The 20,690-nt window shown below is 47.6% G+C and overlaps 1 protein-coding gene across 1 annotated transcript; it reads left to right on the top strand.

Annotated features, from left to right (window-relative positions):
• The first annotated feature begins 8,182 nt into the window (after window positions 1–8,182).
• On the top strand, window positions 8,183–11,432 carry TDGF1 (teratocarcinoma-derived growth factor 1). The gene is made up of 6 exons (XM_004761168.2): window positions 8,183–8,217; window positions 9,031–9,083; window positions 9,169–9,294; window positions 9,717–9,831; window positions 9,946–10,055; window positions 11,156–11,432. Exons 1-6 carry the CDS (start codon window positions 8,183–8,185, stop codon window positions 11,269–11,271), a joined length of 555 nt encoding a protein of 184 aa, XP_004761225.1. The 3' UTR covers window positions 11,272–11,432.
• Window positions 11,433–20,690: the final 9,258 nt, after the last annotated feature.

Here is a 20,690-nt window from a genome sequence, read left to right as displayed (position 1 = left end):
GCCATCCTGGTGGCTGTTCCCCTCACCATCAAGATGGGCCACGGAGAGGGCTAAGAACCCAGAATCAGAATGTGGCACTTACTCTGAGACCAAGTGCCAGGAGTTTTTCCCTGGGAGGAGGCCAAACCTCTTCGCAAATACAGTTATTCAACTGCAGGAGGACAGAACGCCCGTCGGCGCCAGGACCGCCGCCGGGAGTAGCGGCATCTGTATCCAGCACGCGAACCCCACATCCCTGTGGTCTCCAGGCAGTCTGGCCGTGATGCTCACTGGCGCCCCCTGGAGGACAATTTTGCCGGTGACCTGCCTCTACTGGGAAACCAGGGATGCACTGGTCATTCTCACTCAGCCAAACTGAAATCATCAAGAATGCCAATCTTAAAATTCCCACTGGAAGCTCTTCGTGTGGGCTGGTGCAAATGGAGATGGAGCTACTTTTGTTTAATTTTCTTCGTTTCTTTTTTTTTTTTTTAATTTTGGTACTATCCTTGTAAGATTAAAATGAAATACACACAAAGTCAAAACAAAACAAACAAAAAAACACAAAACACACACACACACACACACACACACACCATGAATCATTACTCACACTTTTTGTGTGCCTCTTAAATCCTAGGCACAGTTCTGGGTGCTTTATGACATATCTAACCTTGAAAAATACCAGAAACAAAACAGGAGATAAAAGGTACCACTGTCCCTAACATCGCGGAAATGACATTCAGCATTTTCTGTTACCTCATCACATACGCTGGCCACCACACCGACAGAGAGGCGTTGCTCCATCTGTTACACAGAACAGGCTATGAGGCCTGAGGATTCCCTGTTCTCAGGTGAACCTGGGAACACCAGTGACCTCCCTGAGATACCATGCTGCATCCAGAAGCCTGTTTGTGCTTTTTTTTTAAATACATGGTTCTCTTTTTTTCTAAGCCCTTAGGAAACTAGAAAATGCACATTGCCCTCAGAGCAAGTCACTACTCCCTCCTCCTACTCAATCTCTGTAGAGCCTCCAGATTCCACCTGTCCAGCCCCTGTACCCACTGCTCTAGCCGCTCCCCTCCTGCCCTGTTTCAACAGTTGCCTCCAGCTTCTGTACCCGCATTATGTCCTTCTGATGCCAGAGAGATCTTTCCAAACACGCAGACCTGCTCAGGTCACTCTCCTGCTGGATTCTTCATAGTGCTACGTTACAAGGCAAAATTCTTGGTGTGCTGGGTCTCCAGGGCCCCCGGCCCTTACCCCAGAGCCCGCCCCCTGCTGGTCACCAGGGCTCACAGGCCACCAGCCTGCTCCATCACACTTCTGTGCCCTCCTTCAGCCAGCCCCAGTCCAGCTTTTGTACCTGTTCCCCACTCTGACTCCTCTCCTCTGGGAAAGTTACCCCTTCCTTCTTTTGCTGCTGCGTCATCATCTAGACAGACCCGCTAACACTGATGAAACGCCCTTAATGACATGTATATTTCCTCTTGACTGTAACGGTCTGAGGATAGGCAGTGTAGTTCCTTTAAATCTTGGTGGTCATCCCAAGTCTGTTGCCTGGCACATGGTAAGAGTAACGAATGAATGAATGAGCATTGCTTGACCTGCATCAGGAGGGAAAGAGATGTATAAAAAGGCAGTGTCATTTGTCAAATGCCTAAATGTGCTAGAACTATAGTACATGTTTATCTAATATTTATGTAATAATAAGATATAAGATATCTTATCAAATATAAGAAATATGTAGTAGAGTATCTTGGGGCACCTGGATGGCTCAGTCGTTCAGCATCTGCCTTTGGCTAAGGTCATGATCCCAGGGTCCTGGGATCGAGCCCCACATCGGGCTCTTTGCTCAGCCGGAAGCCTGCTTCTCCCTCTCCCATTCCCACTCCCCCTGCTTGTATTCCTTCTCTCTCTGTCTCTGTCAAATAAATAAATAAAATCTTTAAACACATACACACACAGACACACACACACACAACATAAAATTCGCCACTTAAAAAAAAAAAGAAGTCTGTAGTAGAGCATCTCTTGTGGGGCAGGTGTTCATATTCCCATTGTGGGAAGATAATGCAGGAAAATGAAGCTGAGGCTTAGTAACTTCTTTAAAGCAGGTTAAATGTGCCCAGGGATATGCACTCACCTTCCTCCTTCCACCTGCCTTCAACATATTTGTTGAGAAACTCCAAGAAGCATGGCCTTGGGTGTTGGCATCAGTCTGGCACAGTGTGACCTGGAACATGGACACAAGGAGCACCCCCCAAAAAATGCTTCATAAACGAAGTCCACATCAGTGATAAATCTTTGTCAAATCAGTGCGCCTGTCTAGAGCTCTGGGGAAAACGCACTCAGGAAACCCTGAATGGCTTATCTAAAGATGAAATAAGACAGTGGATCTCCGACCTGGTGATTTTCATGAGCGGATAAGGAGAAATACATACCCAGAAATTGAGATGGAAAATAAATGGCACTTTTTTTCCCCCATTATTAAAATATTGGATTCACTGTAGGCTTGCTCTAGCTAGAGGGATCCAGTTCTGGACTAGCTAGTCTGCTCAGAGTCCCATGCAGTCTTTCTGATTAATTCCCCTGTGGCCTTTCACAGTCAGATTCACCAGCAGTGTGCCTGTTCACATACTCTCTCCATCCATTCGGGGTGCTATAATAAGGTACTGTACACCGGGTGGGTTATAGTCTCATGGCTCTGGAAGCTGGAAGTCCAAGATCAAGTTGCTGGCACAGTTGAGTGGGGCGCCCTCTTCCAGGTGGCAGACTTCTCTCATTGTTGACCTTGCTTCCAGTCCCCTTGTGAAATTTACTTGCTATGTAATTTGGCTAGTGCTGCATAGCAAATACCACAGACCTAGGGGCTTCAACAACAGACATTTCTTTTCTTACAGTTCGGGAGGCCAGAGGTTCAAGAGCAAGGTGTCAGAAGGTTTGGTTTCTTCTGCGTCCTCTCTTCTTGGCTTACAGTGGGCATCTTCTCCCTGGGTCATCACATGGTCTTCCCTGTGCAAGCACAAGGCTTAGTCCTCATCTCCTCTCCTTAACGAGGACATCCAACATGTGTCCACCCACATGAGCTCATCTTACCTTAACTACCTCATCGAAGGCCCTATCTCCAACAGTCATTTCTGAGATTCTAGGGATTAGGACTTATAAATTTCAGGACAATACCAGTTATGCTCAGAACACTCCTCAAGTCCCATAGTTCATCTTTAGAGTCCTTTGGATTGCCTACATGTAGAATCATGTTGTTGGTGAGTAATGTGTGTGTGTGTTCTACAAGAAGAGACAAAGGGGATAATCAAACAGAATAAGGCAACTGAATGAGATATTTAAAAAAAAAAACTCACAACCTCTGAGCAAATGATTCTTGATGAAAAAGGGCATTGTAGAGCAGTGATGTAAGAATGATCTTTCCGATAAAGTAGTGCTGAGTCCTTGGGTAGATTCAATGCAATGGGCACCACAGAGCCGTGAAGAGGAGCAAATTTCTACCAACGACATGGATGGCTTCCCCCTGCGTAACGTTGAGCAGAGAGAAGCAGACACACACACACACACACACACACACACACACACTTGGGATTAGATAAAGGTCCAAACCCATGGAGAAACCAGACTATAGCATTAGAAATAAGAAAAGTAGTTAGCTTGGAGAAGTGAGAGGTGGACTTCTGGGGTTCTAGCAATATTCTTATTCTTTTTTTTTTAAGAGGATTTTTAAAAAAAATTTTATTTATTTGATAGAAGACACAGCGAGAGAGGGAATACAAGTAGGGGGAGTGGGAGAGGGAGAAGCAGGCTTCCTGCTGAGCAGGGAGCCCAATGTGGGGCTCAATCCCAGGACCCTGGGATCATAACCTGAGCCAAAGGCTTAACGACCAAGCCACCCAGGCGCCCCAATATTCTTATTCTTGACCTGGGTGGTGGTTATGTGGTACTTTGGAATAGTTTTTAAGCTACAACCCTTGTTATTTGTACATTTTTATGAGTGCATGACATACTCCAATTAAAAAAAAAAAAAGTTCCAAAGTGTTTGCATTCGTTCTCCGTTGCTGGGTAACAAATTCTCACAGAGGTAAGTGGCTCAACGCAACATCCTTGGATTATCATGGTGGCATAACTCGGAAGGGCAGCCTGGCTCAGGGCTCTCCAGGGTGGGGCACAGCTTCAAAGTTTCCCCGGGGCCTTCTGCATACAGGAAGCCTCACTGTAATTGATTTCTGATACCACTCGGGATTTGCATTTCAGCCTTGGACTTCCACTTGCTCTGAATCCATTTCAAAACCATCAAGAGCTGTGAAGAATGCCCGGATGCAATCCCATACAAAATCCACTTAAGAAGCACTTTTAAATGAGGTTCTCCAGGTCTTGTGAAAACCATCTCTCTGCTGGAGTCAGGACTTGGTCAGTGGGCCCTCCGGAAGTGACCGCTCCCTCCTCATCAGCAGAGAGTTTTGATAAAATAAAATGGCACTTGGCGTAGATTTCTGGGCTCGTCTTAGGGCAGGAGGGAGTGGTGTCCCAGATCCCTGTCTCCCCCACTGTGCTCAGCCCGGAGTAGCCAGTCAGTAAATATTTGTTGAATACGATTAGAGGAAAAGTTCTGGTGGGAGAGAATTCTAAACCGTAGCCATGTCTAAAAGTCTCAATGAGACTTTTCCAGTAAGTGCGCAAGATTACCTTGTCTTCTCTAGGGTGAGTTCTTCTGAAGTAGATGCCCAGAATCAGGGAGCTTTGGAGCACTTGGGATTTCTTTTTTTTCTCCTTTATTGTTTGGGGGGAGGGGCATTCTTTGTTGTATTTCCTGGCTCTGGATAGGGGAAGCAAGTTGTTTTCCTGTGGTGCCTCTCAAAGCCCTTGCCTTCGTCCTGCCCCCCCCAACCCCCCTCTTTGCGAAATGGAGGCTAAGACGACATTTCCTTCAGCCAGGGATGGGGCAGCCGGAGTCCTATTAGCACACCAGCAGACACAGCACGGAAGGATGGGGAAACTCAAAATCTGGCACACCAGGTTTCTGGACCTCCTAGTCTGGGGGAGAAGGCATAGGGGGAAGGGTTGGCAAAATTCCGGAAAACAAGCAGTTTGCAATACAGTGTTGATAAGATAAGGTGAACTCCAGCAGCGGGCGCCAGGACCGGGCTCTCGGCTAACCGGAAGCTGGGGAAGGGCTTTCCCAGAGCAAATGACAAAAAAGAAGCCACTGCAAGTTCCCCCAAGCACTCTTTCATGCCAGCTCATAGAGAGAGAAATACAACATCCAATAAAGCCCAGGCCACAGTGTAAATCCAAATAAGGACATACTATTTCTATGTACAGAATTAGTAAAAATTAAGATGCTTTTGGCAACCAGCTGGTTAGGAGAGGGATGTGGGGTGGGGGAGAGAAGTGGAGCGGGGTGGTGTGTAGATACCGATGCACCCTTCTTGGAAAATGATTCGGACGTGTCCACCCTTCAACCGCGCAATTCCAGTGCTAGGAATTTGCTGGCTGGAGAAACTTTCTGCCTCTCCGCAGTAAGGCTTTTTGACTTACTTATCATTGAGTGTCCCCTGGTGTCCCACTTTTCATTTCCTTCAAGAACTTTGCCTTTGCATTCACAGCTTGGCTAACTGACACAGAAGGCTTCACTCACAGCCTGTCTAGGCTTTGGATGTGCCTTCCTCTTTAAGCTTCGTCATTTCTAGCTTTTGATTTAAAGGGAAAGACATGCGACTACTCTTCCTTTCCCTCAGACACTTAGAGGCTGACATAGGGTTATTAATTGACTTAATTTCAATATTGTTGAATCTTTTTTTTTTAATATTTTTTATTTTATCCATTTGACAGAAATCACAAGTATGCGGAGAGACAGGCAGAGAGAGAGGAGGAAGCAGGCTCCCCGCTGAGCAGAGAGCCCAATGCGGGGCTTGATCCGAGGACCCCGGGATTCATGACCCGAGCCGAAGGCAGAGGCTTAACCCACTGAGCCACCCAGGCGCCCCAATATTGTTGAATCTTGGGGAACAGGGAGGCTCGAGGAGAGGGAGAAAGACAGGGGAAAACCACTGGCCAACACAGGATTGCCCCAGACCTTCAATCTGCACCCAAAAAAAAAAAAAAAAAAAAAAAAAAAGGCAGTATCTGGAGAGGGCAATGCAGCAGAGCATGGTAACAGGACGCAAGTTTATACTATACTTTCTTCACACTCTGGTTCTTTGCAGTTGCTGGGGCTGGGTGGTTAGCCTTCTCTTACGCACTGCCCTCCCCCACATCCAGCTTCCAGAACTTCCAGCTAAGCTCCCGATTCCCGATGCAAATCAGCACGCTACCTGAAGACTTTAACAAGTCAAAAGGCCACAGTAGGAGCTGAAGCTCAACCTGAACCCAGCAGCCGGCTGCTGCTAGAGTCAAGTAAGTGGGATGCACCCCACCTTTGCTCTGATGGAGCCCTACTCCCCGTAAAAATTATTCTTAATTTAACTCCCCCAAGAAGCCAATGTGGAAGCCATCGAGGGCTCCTCTCAGCACCTGTGGCCCGTGGTCTGCACACGGGGGACACTGACAATGGGATGGCCAGATGCTGCCCGTTCCTTTCTGCCACGGTGTGACCTCAATGGACAGAGATGGGTGAAAGCAGCACGGAAAAGCCTCACCCCCGTGTGCCCAGCAGCATTGGGTAAACACCAACCAGGCTTTTCCTTTAGAAATTAGAATTAAGTGATACCTCGAACTACTCATGACTTGGGGCAAATTAGGTCGTCTGCGAGACGCTCGGTGGGGACTCCAGCTCACGGGCGCGCCTCTCCAGTGGAAGCCTGGGCGGGGTGGGGGTGGGGGGGCCTCCCACAAACCACCAAATAACACTTGTGGGATAACACAGGACCCAGAATCGGGGGTTAATTCCGGTGTCTTGGGGAGTCAGGCGGAGACACCACTTGGAATTCGCCCCGCCCGGAATTTACACTCACTCACAGGGGTTCAGGAACCCCTAGAGCCCCCTAACGACCCTGAACTTACCCCCAGGGGGCTTCCTAGTCTTTCTCCTCCCGCTGGTGGAGACACACCCAACTCAGCCACCTGAGGACACCCAGGGTCAAGCGCTAGGCTCAACACAACTTTTTCGGGGAAAAACAAAGATGAAAGGAAATTTCAAATAAAACTTGGCAATACAATACCAAACTCCTTGAGATGAGACCCATCAGTGGTGTTGAGGATTTCCTGATTAAAGCAATCACTTTCGGGGTGCCTAGGTGGCTCAGTGGGTAAAGCATCTGCCTTTGGCTTCAGTCCTCATCCCAGCGTCCTGGGATGGAGCCCGTGTAGGGCTCTCTGTTTGGTGGGGAGCCTGCTTCTCCCTCTCCCTCTGCCCCTTCCCGGCTCCTGCTCACTCGCTCTCTCTCTCCCTCTCACAAATAAATAAATAAAATCCTTTAAGAAAAAAAAGAGAAAAAGAAAAGCAATCATTTTCCATCACTCCTCCAGTCTGGAATTACCAACTGCACAGAACAATTGATTTGCTTTTTTTTTTTTCTTTTTTCAATTTAAGATTTTATTTAGTGGGAGAGGGAGAAGCAGGCCTCCCACTGAGCAGGGAGCCTGATGCGGGGTTCAATCCCAGGACCTGGGAACACCGGACGCTTAATGACTGAGCCACCTAGGCACCCCAAGCTTTTTTTTTTTTTTTTTAAAGAGTAAATCCGATTTTGTTTTGTTTTGTTTTGTTTTAAGGAGGCAACTAATGATGGAGACATTACGGCTAGTTAACCAGTTTAACAAGACCCCGCCTTTTCCATCCCACTTGGTGGGAAGGCTTCACCGCCCTCCCCTCAGCCCAGGAGAGGCTCTGCACCGTGATGGGCGGGGGTCTCCGCCTCCGCGCCCACCTGCGGGCCCTCCCCGCCCACCTGCGGGCCCTCCCCGCTGCCGGCCTGGTTGGTGAAGAAGGAGAGGCCCCAGCCGGGCTGGCTCCCCAGCTAAGCTCAAAGCATTCCTTAGGACCAGCTCGGTGATGAGCCCCCAGTCTCCCAGACATCCTGGCTCCCGCTCCTCCTAAGACCTTTTGGGGAAAGCATATCTCTCATCGGGGATACTCTTCTTTCTAAATTCCCATTTTCACTTCAGGAAATTAATGTTTTTCTTTGGGTGTTCTAGCAACGACCATGAATGAAAGCCATGCTGACCTTCTTTTCCCCCTAACTTGTTAGGAGCTATGGACGGCGGAAAGATGGAGCGCTTCTCCTGCAGGTATGAACCCATCTTGAACGTGAGCTTCTGATGACTAGAACTTGCCACCTGCAGAAATAATGTTCTACCCCCTCTCTGTCGTTTGGCTTCATCTTGCCCAAACTTAAAAAGGGCTGGCAACAGGGATGCTATTTTCTCCCCCAAAGAACCGGAACTTCACACTTAAAAGAGTTCCATCCAGCTTCGCCGTTGGCTTTTAACATTTTCAGTCGGGTTAATGCACTGCCCGGGCAGCTGATTAGCGTTTTCCTCTCTTGGGTAAGAAAAGGTCGATATCAACCACCAGATTTAAAAATCTGCTTCTGAGAAGTCTGAAGGCATAGATTCAGTATTTGCAAAAGTGTGAAGAGTCATGGGAGGATTTGTTTTAACCTGAAAAATCTTTTAAACGACTGGTGTATTTGAAATGGTTTGTAAAATGTGATTCACTGATTACAGAGACAGTCCTGTGGTCATTTCAAAATTCTTATAGGAAATCTAAGTGCAGGAGAATACGTGTTCTGTGAGATCGAAGCTAAAAGATTTACGCCGACTTAAAAGTATGGCTCTAGAAGGACAGAGCCCAAGAAGTCATGAAACATTGAAAAAAATTAGCTTTTAGATGATTTTTAGTCTCAACATTGCTCTTGATGTTGTTTCCTGAGTTAGCCATTTGAAAAGAAAGGAAGGAGAAAGAAAAGTAGGCTCTACAATTTCTCCCTAATGGTCTGCGGTCTTGTCCTTGTGCTGGGAAGACCAAGGTGTTAATTCTGTTAAGGCAAAGGATTTTCTTTGCCTTGTTTGGCTAACGGGTGTCTGATTTCATCTTCCCAGTGTGATTCTGATCATGGCCATTTCCAAAGCGTTTGAACTGGAATTAGTTGCTGGTGAGAGACTTTTTGTTATTTTGATCAGCAGCAATTTTCACCCGGCCTGAAATCCTGAATCCATCCGTTGATTTTTGTCGTTAAGGGTTGGGCCACCGTGAACTTGCGAGGAGAGAGCCGCCCTTAAGAGATGCCAGCGATCGGTCCCGGGAGGAGCCTGCGGTTCGTCACCGGTCTTCCCCGTTTGTGCCGACCTTAGGCATCCAGGATAGTAAGCCCCAACTCCCTTAGGTCTACCTCGTGCTGTGACCATCCTGGTCCTTCCTGTTTCCTCTCTCTCTGACGCTCTTTCTCCTGGTTGGCAAGCTGATTCGGGAGCTGGGCAGATGGTTGGACTGGGGCTTGGCCCTGGAGCCTAGACTGGCAGAGTGTATTTGACCTCCCTGGGACGCACGCAGTTTCCCTCCTGATTCCCTGGGTTCTGGGAACCACCCCTGGCCTGAGCGTGAAAAAGTTTCTCTGCTCAGAGGCTCCACTAAAAAGCAAGAGTGCCTTTCTGTGCAGTTCACAAGACTGCAGACATCTCCGATCACTGGGGAGACCAAGCCCTTAGCCCTGTATTAACCTTTGCTCCCAGGGGCTTTAGCTTTTCAGTCCCCCACCGCCCCTCAGCCACCTCTAATTACATTTCAGGTAAGGAGTTAAACAGAACTTGCTGTCTGAATGGGGGCACCTGCATGCTGGGGTCCTTCTGTGCCTGCCCACCGTCCTTCTATGGCCGCAACTGTGAGCATGATTCCCGGAAAGAGTAAGCCACTGGAGGGGGGGGGGGGGGGTGGTGGCGGGGGTGGAAGGGGGTACAGGGAGGAAAAGAGAAGGGAGTTAAAAACCCAAATGCATCGCCTTCTCTGTTCCTTCCCAGGAACTGTGAGTCAGTGCCCCATGACACCTGGCTGCCCAGGAGATGCTCCATGTGTAAATGCTGGCGTGGCCGGCTTCACTGCTTCCGGCAGACATTCCTACCGGGCTGTGGTAAGCCATAGTCCTCTCTTCTGTCCTTTCAAGTTAGTTAGTTGCCTGGGGCCCCTTGGTGAAGGGGCTCTGTCCTCTTACCCCACAGCTTGCTAGGTCCTGGCCCCTGAAGGGCTGCTTGTAAAAGCATCAGAGAGCTCCAGATTGGTGGTGGGGGGGCACGGGTCACGCTGGTGTCCCTCCGATTTACTGCCTCAGAAATGTCACCTTCCAGGTGGAGAGTTATGTCAAGGCTATTTGACACGTTACAGTGTGTGAACTTCTAAGGAAAACAAACAAGAAAAAGGCTGGCCTCTTAAACACCAAGAGGTGTTCTTGGGCTCTCCTTTCCTTTGGGCAGGGTGACCCAGATAAGCTCCCTGTGAACAACTCCCAACTCCTGCCCTTAAATTCCACCAGAGGCTCGACCGCCCCCTCTCATTCCTCAGGAGCTTCCTCATGGATCCTCAAGGGATCTCGGCCTTGTCACCTTGTGAGTTCTTACTGGTTTGAGGAAAACAGTAGCAAGAAGGGCAGGGATCCCCCCCACCCTGAGCCAGATTTCTAGGTCCTCCCCAAGTGCAGAGGCCTCTCGGAGTTCTGACCCTGGGGATGTTAGCCACTGCCCAGGGTCGAGTCCAGATACTAAATGAAAGCAGATGATTCTCTTGAGTGCAAGATGGGAGCCCTGACCCACACGGGGACTGTGGCTTTTCCACTTGCCTCCTGGCTGTCAGGCCCAGGATTGGCGTTTGGTAAGTATGAGCGGGATGACTGCAGAGGTGGAGGCCATAATTTCTTCCTGGAACTTGGGGCCCAAAAATGTGCTGTCTCCTCGTTGACAACTGAGCAAGTCCTGTGGCTCCCCTGTCATCAAAGGTGTCACCAGCTGGGGTAAGTTTCCAGGTGTGAGAGCACGTGTCCAGGGGAAACCCAAGGGAACAGTAGGCCCATGGTGACTTCTGCTGAAAGAGATTTTTTTCAGGGGAGTCTGAATTTCGAGTGATCAGTACTCTTGATCCTGTAAACATACTCTTATTCATCAAATATTGAATCCCAACTGATTTTTGGCTGGTTTGCTGGAGGGATTTCCTTTACTGACCAAGTGTCCTCCCTTTCAGATGGCCATGTGATGGAGGAGCACGTCCTGGTCTCCAGGACTCCAGAATTAACACTGTCTTTGGGCACCACTTTCTCACTGGCTGGCATCTGCCTCACTCTACAAAGTTACTGTTAATCGACACTTGCATAAGCAGTATTTTGTCATGCGAGTTTCATAACCTGTAAAGACTGTCACTCCCATGTCCCCAGAGATGATCATTGGTTAGTTGCCTTGAAATAGTGAATAGATTTTCATCAAGGTCCCTAACATTTTCTTCAAGTACTAACTACTTTCCTCTGCCCTGCTGTCTCCAAAAAATTTCTCTTAAAATAAAGTCAGCCATAGGGGCGCCTGGGTAGCTCAGTCAGTTAAGCATCTGCCTTTGGCTCAGGTCATGATAACCGAGGCCTGGAATCGAGCCCCGTGTCAGGCTCCCTGCACAGTGGGGAGTCTGCTTCTCCCTCCATCTCCTTCTCCCCACCCCTTGTGCTCTCTCTTGCTCTCTCTCTCTCAAATAAATAAAATCTTAAAAAAAAAAAAAAAAGCCATATCTACACTGTGAGCAAGGTCTACATTCCTTGATTCAGCTAACTCTACCAAGGGTTTCTTAGTATTTTCCTTAAACAATTGGATTCTATCTTCAGATTATTAAAGGCTACTCCTAATGCGGAACTGAGGCTAAATATTTTACTAGAGTTGATCAAAATCAATTAAGACCTTGTCCGTAAAAGGAAAGGGACCATCTGTAAAGACAGCAGACAAGAAGGCAGATGTCCCTCTGGAGGTGAGGGACTGGATGCGGAGTATTATAAGTGTGTGTGTGTGTGTGTGTGTGTGTGTGTACACACACCAGGGAGACTGGTAGAAAAGAGGAAGCAAATGGAAGAGAGATTGAGAAAAATAAAATGAATTACTTGGTTAATGATGAGATAGACCCAAGAAGTAAGTTAAAAACCCAAGTTGAAAGGCAATTTTCTTTTTTTTTTATTTAAATTCAATTAATTAACACATAATATATTATTTGTGTTAGGAATACAGGTCTATGAGTCATCAGTCTTCTACAATATGCAGTGCTCATTACAACACATGCTCTCCCCAATGGCCATCATCACCCAGTTACCCCAACCCTCCAATCCCCTCCCCTCTAGCAACCCTCAGTTTGTTTCCTATGATTAAGAGTCTTATGGTTTCTCTCCCTCTCTAGTTTCATCTTGTTTCATTTTTTCCTCTCTTCAGACTATATGATGATTGTCTTTCTCTGATTGATTTATTTCACTTAGCATAATATCCTCTAGTTCCAGCCACATTGTTGTAAATGACACAATTTCATTTTTGATGGCTGCATAATATTCCATTGTGTGTATGTATGTACATACACACACTCTCCACATCTTTATCTATTCATCTGTTGATGTACATCTGGGATCTTTCCATAGTTTGACTATTGTGGACATTATTGCTATAAATATTGGGGTGCATGTGGTCCTTCAGATCACTACATTTGTATCTTTGGGGTAAATACCCAATAGTACAATTGCTGGGTCATAGGGTAGCTCCATTTTTGACTTTTTTGAGGAAACTACTGTTTTCCAGAGTGGCTGCACTCGTTTGCATTTCCATCAATAGTGTAGGAGGGGGGCACGTGGGTGGCTCAGTGGGTTAAGCCTCTGCCTTTGGCTGAGGTCATGGTCTCAGGGTCCTGGGATCAAGTCCCACATCGGGCTTTCTGCTCAGTGGGGAGCCTGCTTCCCCCTTCTCTCTGCCAATCTCTCCCCCTACTTGTGATCTCTGTCAGATAGATAAATAAAATCTTTTTTTTTAAATAGTGTAGAAGGGTTCCCAAAAGGCAAGTTTCTATCCTCTAGAAGACAAGAACACCACCTTTTTTCTCAATGCATTGTAAAAGGAATAAAGTCTTCCATGGAAAAAAATTCTATCTAAATTTCTCCAACAAGAGAGCTTAATAAATTGTGTTTTCTCTGTACATTTCAAGTATTTTAACTTGAAAAAGAGAAAATGTTCACTATATATTTCATTGTAAACGAGGTGATAAAACTATGTATTTTAACGCTACCTTGCGTACGTGAATATGCCCAGTAAAAATGGGAAAAATCTTGTGACCAAAGTGTGAACTGTGGTTATTTCTGGGCTGTGCTGTGACAAGCAGGTTACGGTGGTGGGTTTTCCCCTCTGTGCTCTGTGTTTCCCACGGTGAGGGTGGGTTGCATCTGTTTTCATGGGGAAAGCCACGACTACATCAGGCTTGAAACTGAAGTAACCGGAAGAGCCAAGGGCTCAGACCTAGTGTTTCTGGCTTTGGTGTGTGTCTGTGCTGTGAAGGATATTTGCTTCCATCATTTAGGCACCACTTGGTCCCCAGTTCTTGTTTCTCCAAATTAATGCCCTGCAGATGCAAAAGTTCCAAAGGTGCACCCTAGGAGCTCAGAGAGTGTGGAAGGCTGGTCTAGCCACTTACTTGCCCCAGGGCAGTGGGGGGGGGGCAGTTTCCCAGGCTGCAAACTGGGGTGAATCCCTACACCACAGTGTTATTAGACTAACATAACCTAAAATAGAGCACTAATACAAAAATTCTCCACAAATGTCACAATTCTCCTCTTTCTACCTGTTTTACCAGACTGGTTTTTGCCCAGAAATGGAAATGAATAAAAGGATAAAGCAACTCAGAATACTGAAAAAGCCTTCTCGTTTGCAGGCAAATAACCTGTAACGACATTGCAGGTGAGGCGGGCATTCACATGCCACCTCAATTTGGCCACATCTTTATTTTATTTTATATCAACTCTTTTATGGTGGTAAAATACACATAAAAGTTAGCCTTGCCATCATTTTTAATTATGAAGTTCTGTGGCTTTCACTACGTCCATATGGCTGGGCAACCATCCCCACCATCCCTCTCCAGAACTTTCTCATCTTCCCAAATTGAAAGTTTACCCATTAAAGAGTAACTCCCTATTCCTCTCCCCAACCCCAGCCTCTGGGGCTTGGATCTACTTTTTGTGTAGATGAATTTGACTTGACTTGTCAAATTTGAATTTGACTTGAATTTGACTCCTCCAGATACCTCCTGTAAGTAGAGCCATCTAACAGACAGCCTTTTGGGTCTGCCATATTTGGCTTAGCATGTCTTCCAGGCTCATCCATATTAGGGCATGGGTCAGAACTTCATTCCATTTTAAGGTGAAACAATATTCCATGGTAATACGTTGTCCATTCGTCCATCCATGGACATCTGGGTTGTTTTCCCCCTTTAAGCGACTGTGAATAATGTGCTGTGAACAATGGTGTCCAGTCCCTGCTTTCAGTTCTTTGATGCATCTCCTCACAGGTGGAATTGCAGGAGCATTGGACAACCCTCTCCTTTGATTCTGTGAAGACCCACCAACCTGGTTTTCACAGCAACTTCACCTTTCTGCATTCCCACCCATGGTGCACAATGCTTTGTTTCTCCACCTCCTCACCAACCCTTGTTGCAGCCTGGGTTTCATTTTGTTTTGCTTTTTTAAGAATAGCCATTTTTCATGGGGTGTGTGGAGTAGCGTCTCACTGAGTTTGATTTTCATTGACCTAGTGATGAGCGATGTTGAGCATCTTTTCATGTTCTGGTCAGCGATCAACTCATTTTCTAAAATGCTTTTTAACCTGTCCAAAACAAATTGTGAAGTCCTGGGTAATTGACACAAGACCTGAAATTTAAAAGCAATTAATAATGAATAGTGATGGGGTGCCTGGGTGGCTCAGTGGATGGGAGTCTCTGCCTTTGGCTCAGGTCATGATTCCAGGGTCCTGGGATTGAGTCCCTCGTCAAGCTCTCTGTTCAGCAGGGAGCCTGCTTCCCTTTCTCTCTGCCTGCCTCTCTGCCTACTTGTGATCTCTGTCAAATAAATAAATAAAATCTTAAAAAAAAAAATGAATAGTGATAATGGTCACCTGGGTGCCATCTAAAAATCATGAACCACAAGTACATTTTGGGAAATGGTGCTCTAGGGGAAGCCAAAGATGTTGATCCTACCTTCAAAAGGCTTATGGGCTCCTCAAAGCAAAGTGCCCATGTGATGAGGACCATTCCAGCAACGGGGAATAAATATCAGGGTCTGGAGGAGGGGATCCAGGTGTCCATCGCAGTCAGCCCCACTTCCTGCTGTGGATTCCACTTCCTCCAGGATTCTCATCAGTCCTGGGGGAAACTTTAAGAAAAGGAGTAATGGAACAGGCTGCTGTCTCCAACACTGCAAATGACCTTAAGGCATAGCTGATAACACATTCTTCCTCCTCTGCCCATTCTTATATTCCCTCACCCTGAGCTTGGCACCAATGCTGCTTTACAGGGCTCACACCTGGTGGAGCGACAAGACCCTTGAGATCCATGCCCTGACCACCATGACCTTCTCAGCTGCGTCTGCAGTATCTGCCCATTGACCATCAAGTTGGGCAGGGAGGACCAAGATATCCCCCAAGGAATCGCCTGGGCTTTGGATCCTCCACAACAGCCAACTGTTAGGTGTTCTAGAGAGGAAGCATCTCCTTGTTCTAGATGGTTCCCTTTGAGGGCAAGTCCCAACAAGATGCAGCTTTGAGCCAACATTCCTTTCTGATTTATCCCCCAGGAAGTCCTGCCTCACAGGTGGGTGCCTGCTCTCCACTGCCTTCTCGCATGTGTGCACATGTGCGCTCACACACACAGGCTGCATGGGTCTAGCTGCTTAAGTAACAGTAAATAATTGGTTCTAACCTACTTACAATTCCTGTGGTCCATAATTCCTTACCCTTCTACCTTACGTTATTTTCGGGAACTTTGCAGGTTATCATTTCACCTCGGAACTTAGCTGACAATGTTCAGCAAATCATCATGCAACAACTGATGGTTAATTGCTTCTTTCTTTTCACAGCTTAGACATTCATTGGGGACCAAGAACTAGTCCCAGTTATTAGCCAACATTGTCCTCCAAGGATCCCTAACAAGTTGGATCCCTCTAACAAGTTCCTTAAACAACCAAAAACAAGAAAAAACGGGAAGGGAAATCAGACTACCCACACTTGTTCTGCAAGAAGACCTCCCATCCTGAGGGCCCCCCACAGCAAGGGTGCCAGTCCTCATCCCCTCTCTGTGGGAGGTAAAAGGAACAGCAGGAAAAGAGCCACTCCGGGCCAGCAGGGACTCTCCAGGTGCCTTCAGGCAGGAAGAACACAGGTACAGGAAGACCTCACTGTGTGGGCTTGGAGCTACTTTTTTTTTAAAGCTTCACTTGAAAAAATTTCCAAAACTAACAAAGTCATTTGGTGCTACATTGCCTGTGCCACCATCAGAAGAGTATTTGGCTGCACTAATTTCTTAAACTAGACACATATTCCTTAGATTAAAAAGAGAGGAGAGGCACCTGGGTGGTACAGTTGGTTAAGTGAAAGACTCTTGGTTTCAGCTCAGGTTGTGATGTCAGGCTCATGAGATCGAGCCCCTTGTTGGGCTCTGAGCTCAATGCAGAATCTGCTTAAGTTTCTCCTGCCCTCTCCCTTTGCCCCCACCCAAGCACATGCTCTCTCTCTTCTCTCTCTCTCTCTCAAATAAATAAGTGAATCTTTTTTTTAATAAAGGCATGAAAGACTAACCCTTAAAGAATGTTAAAGAAGCCAACAGAAGAGAAAGGGAAGACCCTGGGGAGAGCACCAATAGAGCCAAGTCAGAGCAGGGCAGGTCAAGGACAAGGTGAGGCACACCACCAACTCTTTGCTGAGGAAAGGGCCAAGGGCAGCCCTGATGAGTATCCAAGGACCAGTTGGAAGAAGGAACAACCCCTGAGAAGACTTAAAGGTGAAGGAAGCTTCCAGAAGGACACCAGGCATACTAAGCATGACAGAGAAGTCAGGAGGGAACTGCTGTGAACCCTGACTTAATCAGTAGAGGCAGCCCAGGACACACAATAGCAAAGCATCCCAGATCCCACTGACCACCCCAGGACTGACAACTTCAGGACCAGTCAAGGTGCATGGTATGGACAAATTCCACATTCTAAAAGCTGGCATAGATTTTGATAGGCCTTAAGAAGTGGTCCTGAACTTTAAAAATGTAACACCCCCTCCCCCCACCTTGGCAGAGGGGCTGGCTCTGTATAATTCAAGCATCTTACCTCTGGGAGGTGAAATATGATCTGGGGTTTCCCCACCCCTCCCCCATTTTCCTATCTCTCCCACCCCCTCCCCACCACCATGGGATGGACTACTCTATGAGCTGAACCTTCACCCCAAAAGGCCTCTCTCAGAAATCCCATAACACTCTACCATGCTGATTTGTTTTCATGTCTGACCCATCACTGGTCCACAAGCCTCCTCAGCACCTGTGTGCCAATGGCTGGGGACCCAGAGCTGCACCCTAGAACTCTGCATGGAGGAAGAAAAGACAGAAGTAAGGGAGGGAGGGAAGAAGGGGGGAGGAAGGAAAGCAGGGAGCCCTTCCTTATCTTTTTCTTTCTCATTAACAGCTACACTTTGTAAGACAATTAGCACTTCTTAAGACCATCTCCTACATCCCCTCTTGGAGGGAAGATGATAAAGAAAAGAACAAGGGGGTGGGCACCTGGGTGGCTCAGTGGGTTAAAGCCTCTGCTTTCAGCTCAGGTCATGATCCCAGGGTCCTGGGATGGAGCCCCACATCGGGCTCTCTGCTCAACAGGGAGCTTGCTTCCCCCTCTCTCTGCCTGCCTCTATGCCTACTTGTCAAATAAATAAATAAAGCAATGTGCCAGGCCTTCTGTAAAACTCTTGACATTTAAAAGAAAGAAAGAAAAGAACAAGGGGCAGAATGACATTTGGCCAAAAGCATCCTCAGTATGACCTGGCACTTTGTCAGAGGAGAGAGCCCTTTCCAATTCTGGCTGCCTCTGGGAGTCTGCGAACTTCCTTGCAGACTTGCCTAGCTTTGCCTTCTAGGTCAACCCCTATCTGAAGACAGAAGGGGAAAAAAAAAGGAAAGAGAGAAAAATGAGAGCAGAAGAGGGAGCTCACATTCTTCTCTTAAATGATATAGCACTTCTAAGTGACACAGTTATTTCTTGCACTGAGTGTATGATGTAAATTCTCTGTACAAATGATCCCCTGTTGCATGCAGGGAGACCTCCATAGCAGAGACCAACACTAGCAATTGAAAGTGAGAGATTACCTAATCCCAAATCATTCACGTTTCTTTTTTAATTGAGGAAGAAAAAAAGGCAAGGACTACAAACTACAAAAATCAACATGTAATCAACGCCAACCAGAAAACTTGACAATCATAATTGTAGAATTTTTCAGACCGACTTTCTGGATTTACGAGCCAAGTCCAGCAAAACAAAACCAATGCTATGAAAAAAAAAAAAAAAAAAGCCCAAATCTCCTTTGGTATTGCAGAAAGAAAGATGTCGATTTCTCTGTAGTAGTTGGAGGTATTTGGATAAAAGCTGTTTGCTCCTCCAAAGGGTGTCCAGGGACCACAAGTTGTACAAATTCATCAGTTAGAAGTGGGAACAGCCTCAAAGGACACAAGACAGCCTCAGTTAGGTCGTTTGCCTGAGACCCTTTCCTTCTCTTCCCACTCACCATTGCTGACAGCTAACAGTACCTAGCCCCAGACCAGAAGCCAACTCCATCTGCTCAGGCACAGCCTCCCTAAGATCCCCTATTGCCCCAAGTCTAAGGCACCTCCCTCTATGGCCTGGGGAAGGAGGAGGGAAGGCCACAAAGGGGAATAATGACCAATAGCTTTGCAACTCCATGAGCCCCTAAAAGCCCCACATAGGAAGCACTGGGTGATAGCAACCGGGTGATATCTTCCTGCCTGACCCCTGTCTTTCCCTCCAGCCTAGGAGATGTGGAAGCTCCTCCTCTTCTGGGCCAAAGTCACTCGAAGCATCTCTTTTAGGAGCCAGTTCTGAATTCTGCTGTGCATTAAATGGCTTCTGGGGAGGGGAATTACAGCTGTCTCCTGCTCGAGGTCTCCAGAGCCCTCAACCATACCTAGTGGGCAGATTTGAACCCGTGACCCTCCTCCCACAAATGGCCACGTTCCCAGTCCCCAGCCTCCTTCCTTGAAACTGCCTGGTGGGCAGAGTTGATTGATATTCGTTGAATTGGATGTGTTTTTCCCCTGACTTCCACCAATCACTGGGGTGGGTACTCTTCTTACTAGTTGTCCTAACCACCCACTTAGAAATGGCCAGAAATAGGCCATTCACTTAGAAATAGGTCAGTATATACACACGTGCATAGACACACATATGCTCATTCATACGTGGTCTTGGAGATCCCGTATCAGCTCGCGCAATTTTTGCTGAAGGGTTCGTTTCCCCTTTGGACCTGAAGGAAAGCAAGGGAGCCCTTCCCTGGCACACTGGGAGACAACCCTCCTTGGGTCCAGCCTCTTCTGGGAAGAGGAGTAGAAAGAAAGAGTCTTTAAAGAGATGGGAAGAGCAGGGAACCGCAGGCACACCTTCTCAGGCTGCCAAGAACTGGCCCGCCCAAATGTTGGTCTTTTTCCCAGCACCATGGGTTTGGACTCCCTGCCTAAAAGCAAATCTCAGCCCCGCCCTGTACTAGCAAAGCCGGTTAATGGCCTGTGCTTGTTGCTCAAACGGGGAACAAGGGCATGGGTGGATATGAAAGCCGTGCTCAGTCAATGCTTGGAAAGGGAGTGAAAGGAAGGTCCAACCACTGTGCTTCCCAGCAACCCCCAAGCTTCTTCCGGTAAGCCTCTTCCGGTAAGCCTCTTCCGCTAAGCTTCTTCCGCTAAGTCTCTTCCGGTAAGCCTCTTCCAACCATCTTCCCGCTGCCTTGCCACCGCGCCTGCGCCGAATGCCTGTAGCCCAATCACTGGGCAGTGTTGACCGCGTGCCCTGGTTCTAAAGCAACGGCTTTGGGAAAGAGATTGAGGTTTCATAAAGATTAAGTTATTAAGAGAGCTTATCTTTTCTTTTTTTTCTCACCTTTATTTATTTATTCTATTGCAGTTGTTTTGTCAAAGTCTTTCAGAGTTGGACTCACACACAGTAGCGTTAAGGAACTTGAGTTCAGCCTCTCCCGGCAGCTCATCCAGTGTCCTGTGCCCTTCAGCCCCACACCTGGCATGGCGGGAGGTGGCCCGTCTGACCCAGGCTGTGGCCGACCCGGGGGGCTTTTCTGTATCCGGTTTCCACCTCAGTAGATATGTGGACTAAAAAAGGATAGATGATTTCCCAGTTTGGGGGATATCTCACTTTTTGTGGCTTTTGCTGAAAAGCAATGTTTGCCCCTGCCCAAGCCTGCAGCCCGGGCAGGGATGGGGGTTTGTTCTTCCCCAAGATGAGGGTGGACACCGAGCCTGACTCCTGGCTCCTGTCAACCAGGCTGGTCCTAGGGACACGCAGTGGGCTTCTCCTTGCAGCTGGAGGCAGGGGGAGCCCCTGCTGTCTGGGATTGCACTCCCTGACTCCAGACGTTCCTCCCCTGAACTCAGCACCCTGGCTGTAGGCTTCCCACTCAGATGTGGGGGTGGGGGTCCCCCTCAGCAAGGATCCTTCCTCACCATTTGG

The sequence above is a fragment of the Mustela putorius genome, unplaced genomic scaffold (genome assembly GCF_011764305.1).
Source record: "Mustela putorius furo isolate JIRA1106 unplaced genomic scaffold, ASM1176430v1.1 tig00000095_pilon_pilon_pilon, whole genome shotgun sequence".
Lineage (NCBI taxonomy): Eukaryota > Metazoa > Chordata > Mammalia > Carnivora > Mustelidae > Mustela > Mustela putorius.
This window is presented reverse-complemented; position numbering and strand designations above follow the sequence as displayed.

Coding starts and splice junctions, on each gene's coding strand:
- TDGF1 (XM_004761168.2), top strand. CDS start 8,183: ATGGACGGCGGAAAGATGGAGCGCTTCTCCTGCAG. Junction 8,218..9,030: donor ATGGAGCGCTTCTCCTGCAG/GTATGAACCCAT, acceptor TCATCTTCCCAG/TGTGATTCTGATCATGGCCA. Junction 10,056..11,155: donor GACATTCCTACCGGGCTGTG/GTAAGCCATAGT, acceptor CCTCCCTTTCAG/ATGGCCATGTGATGGAGGAG.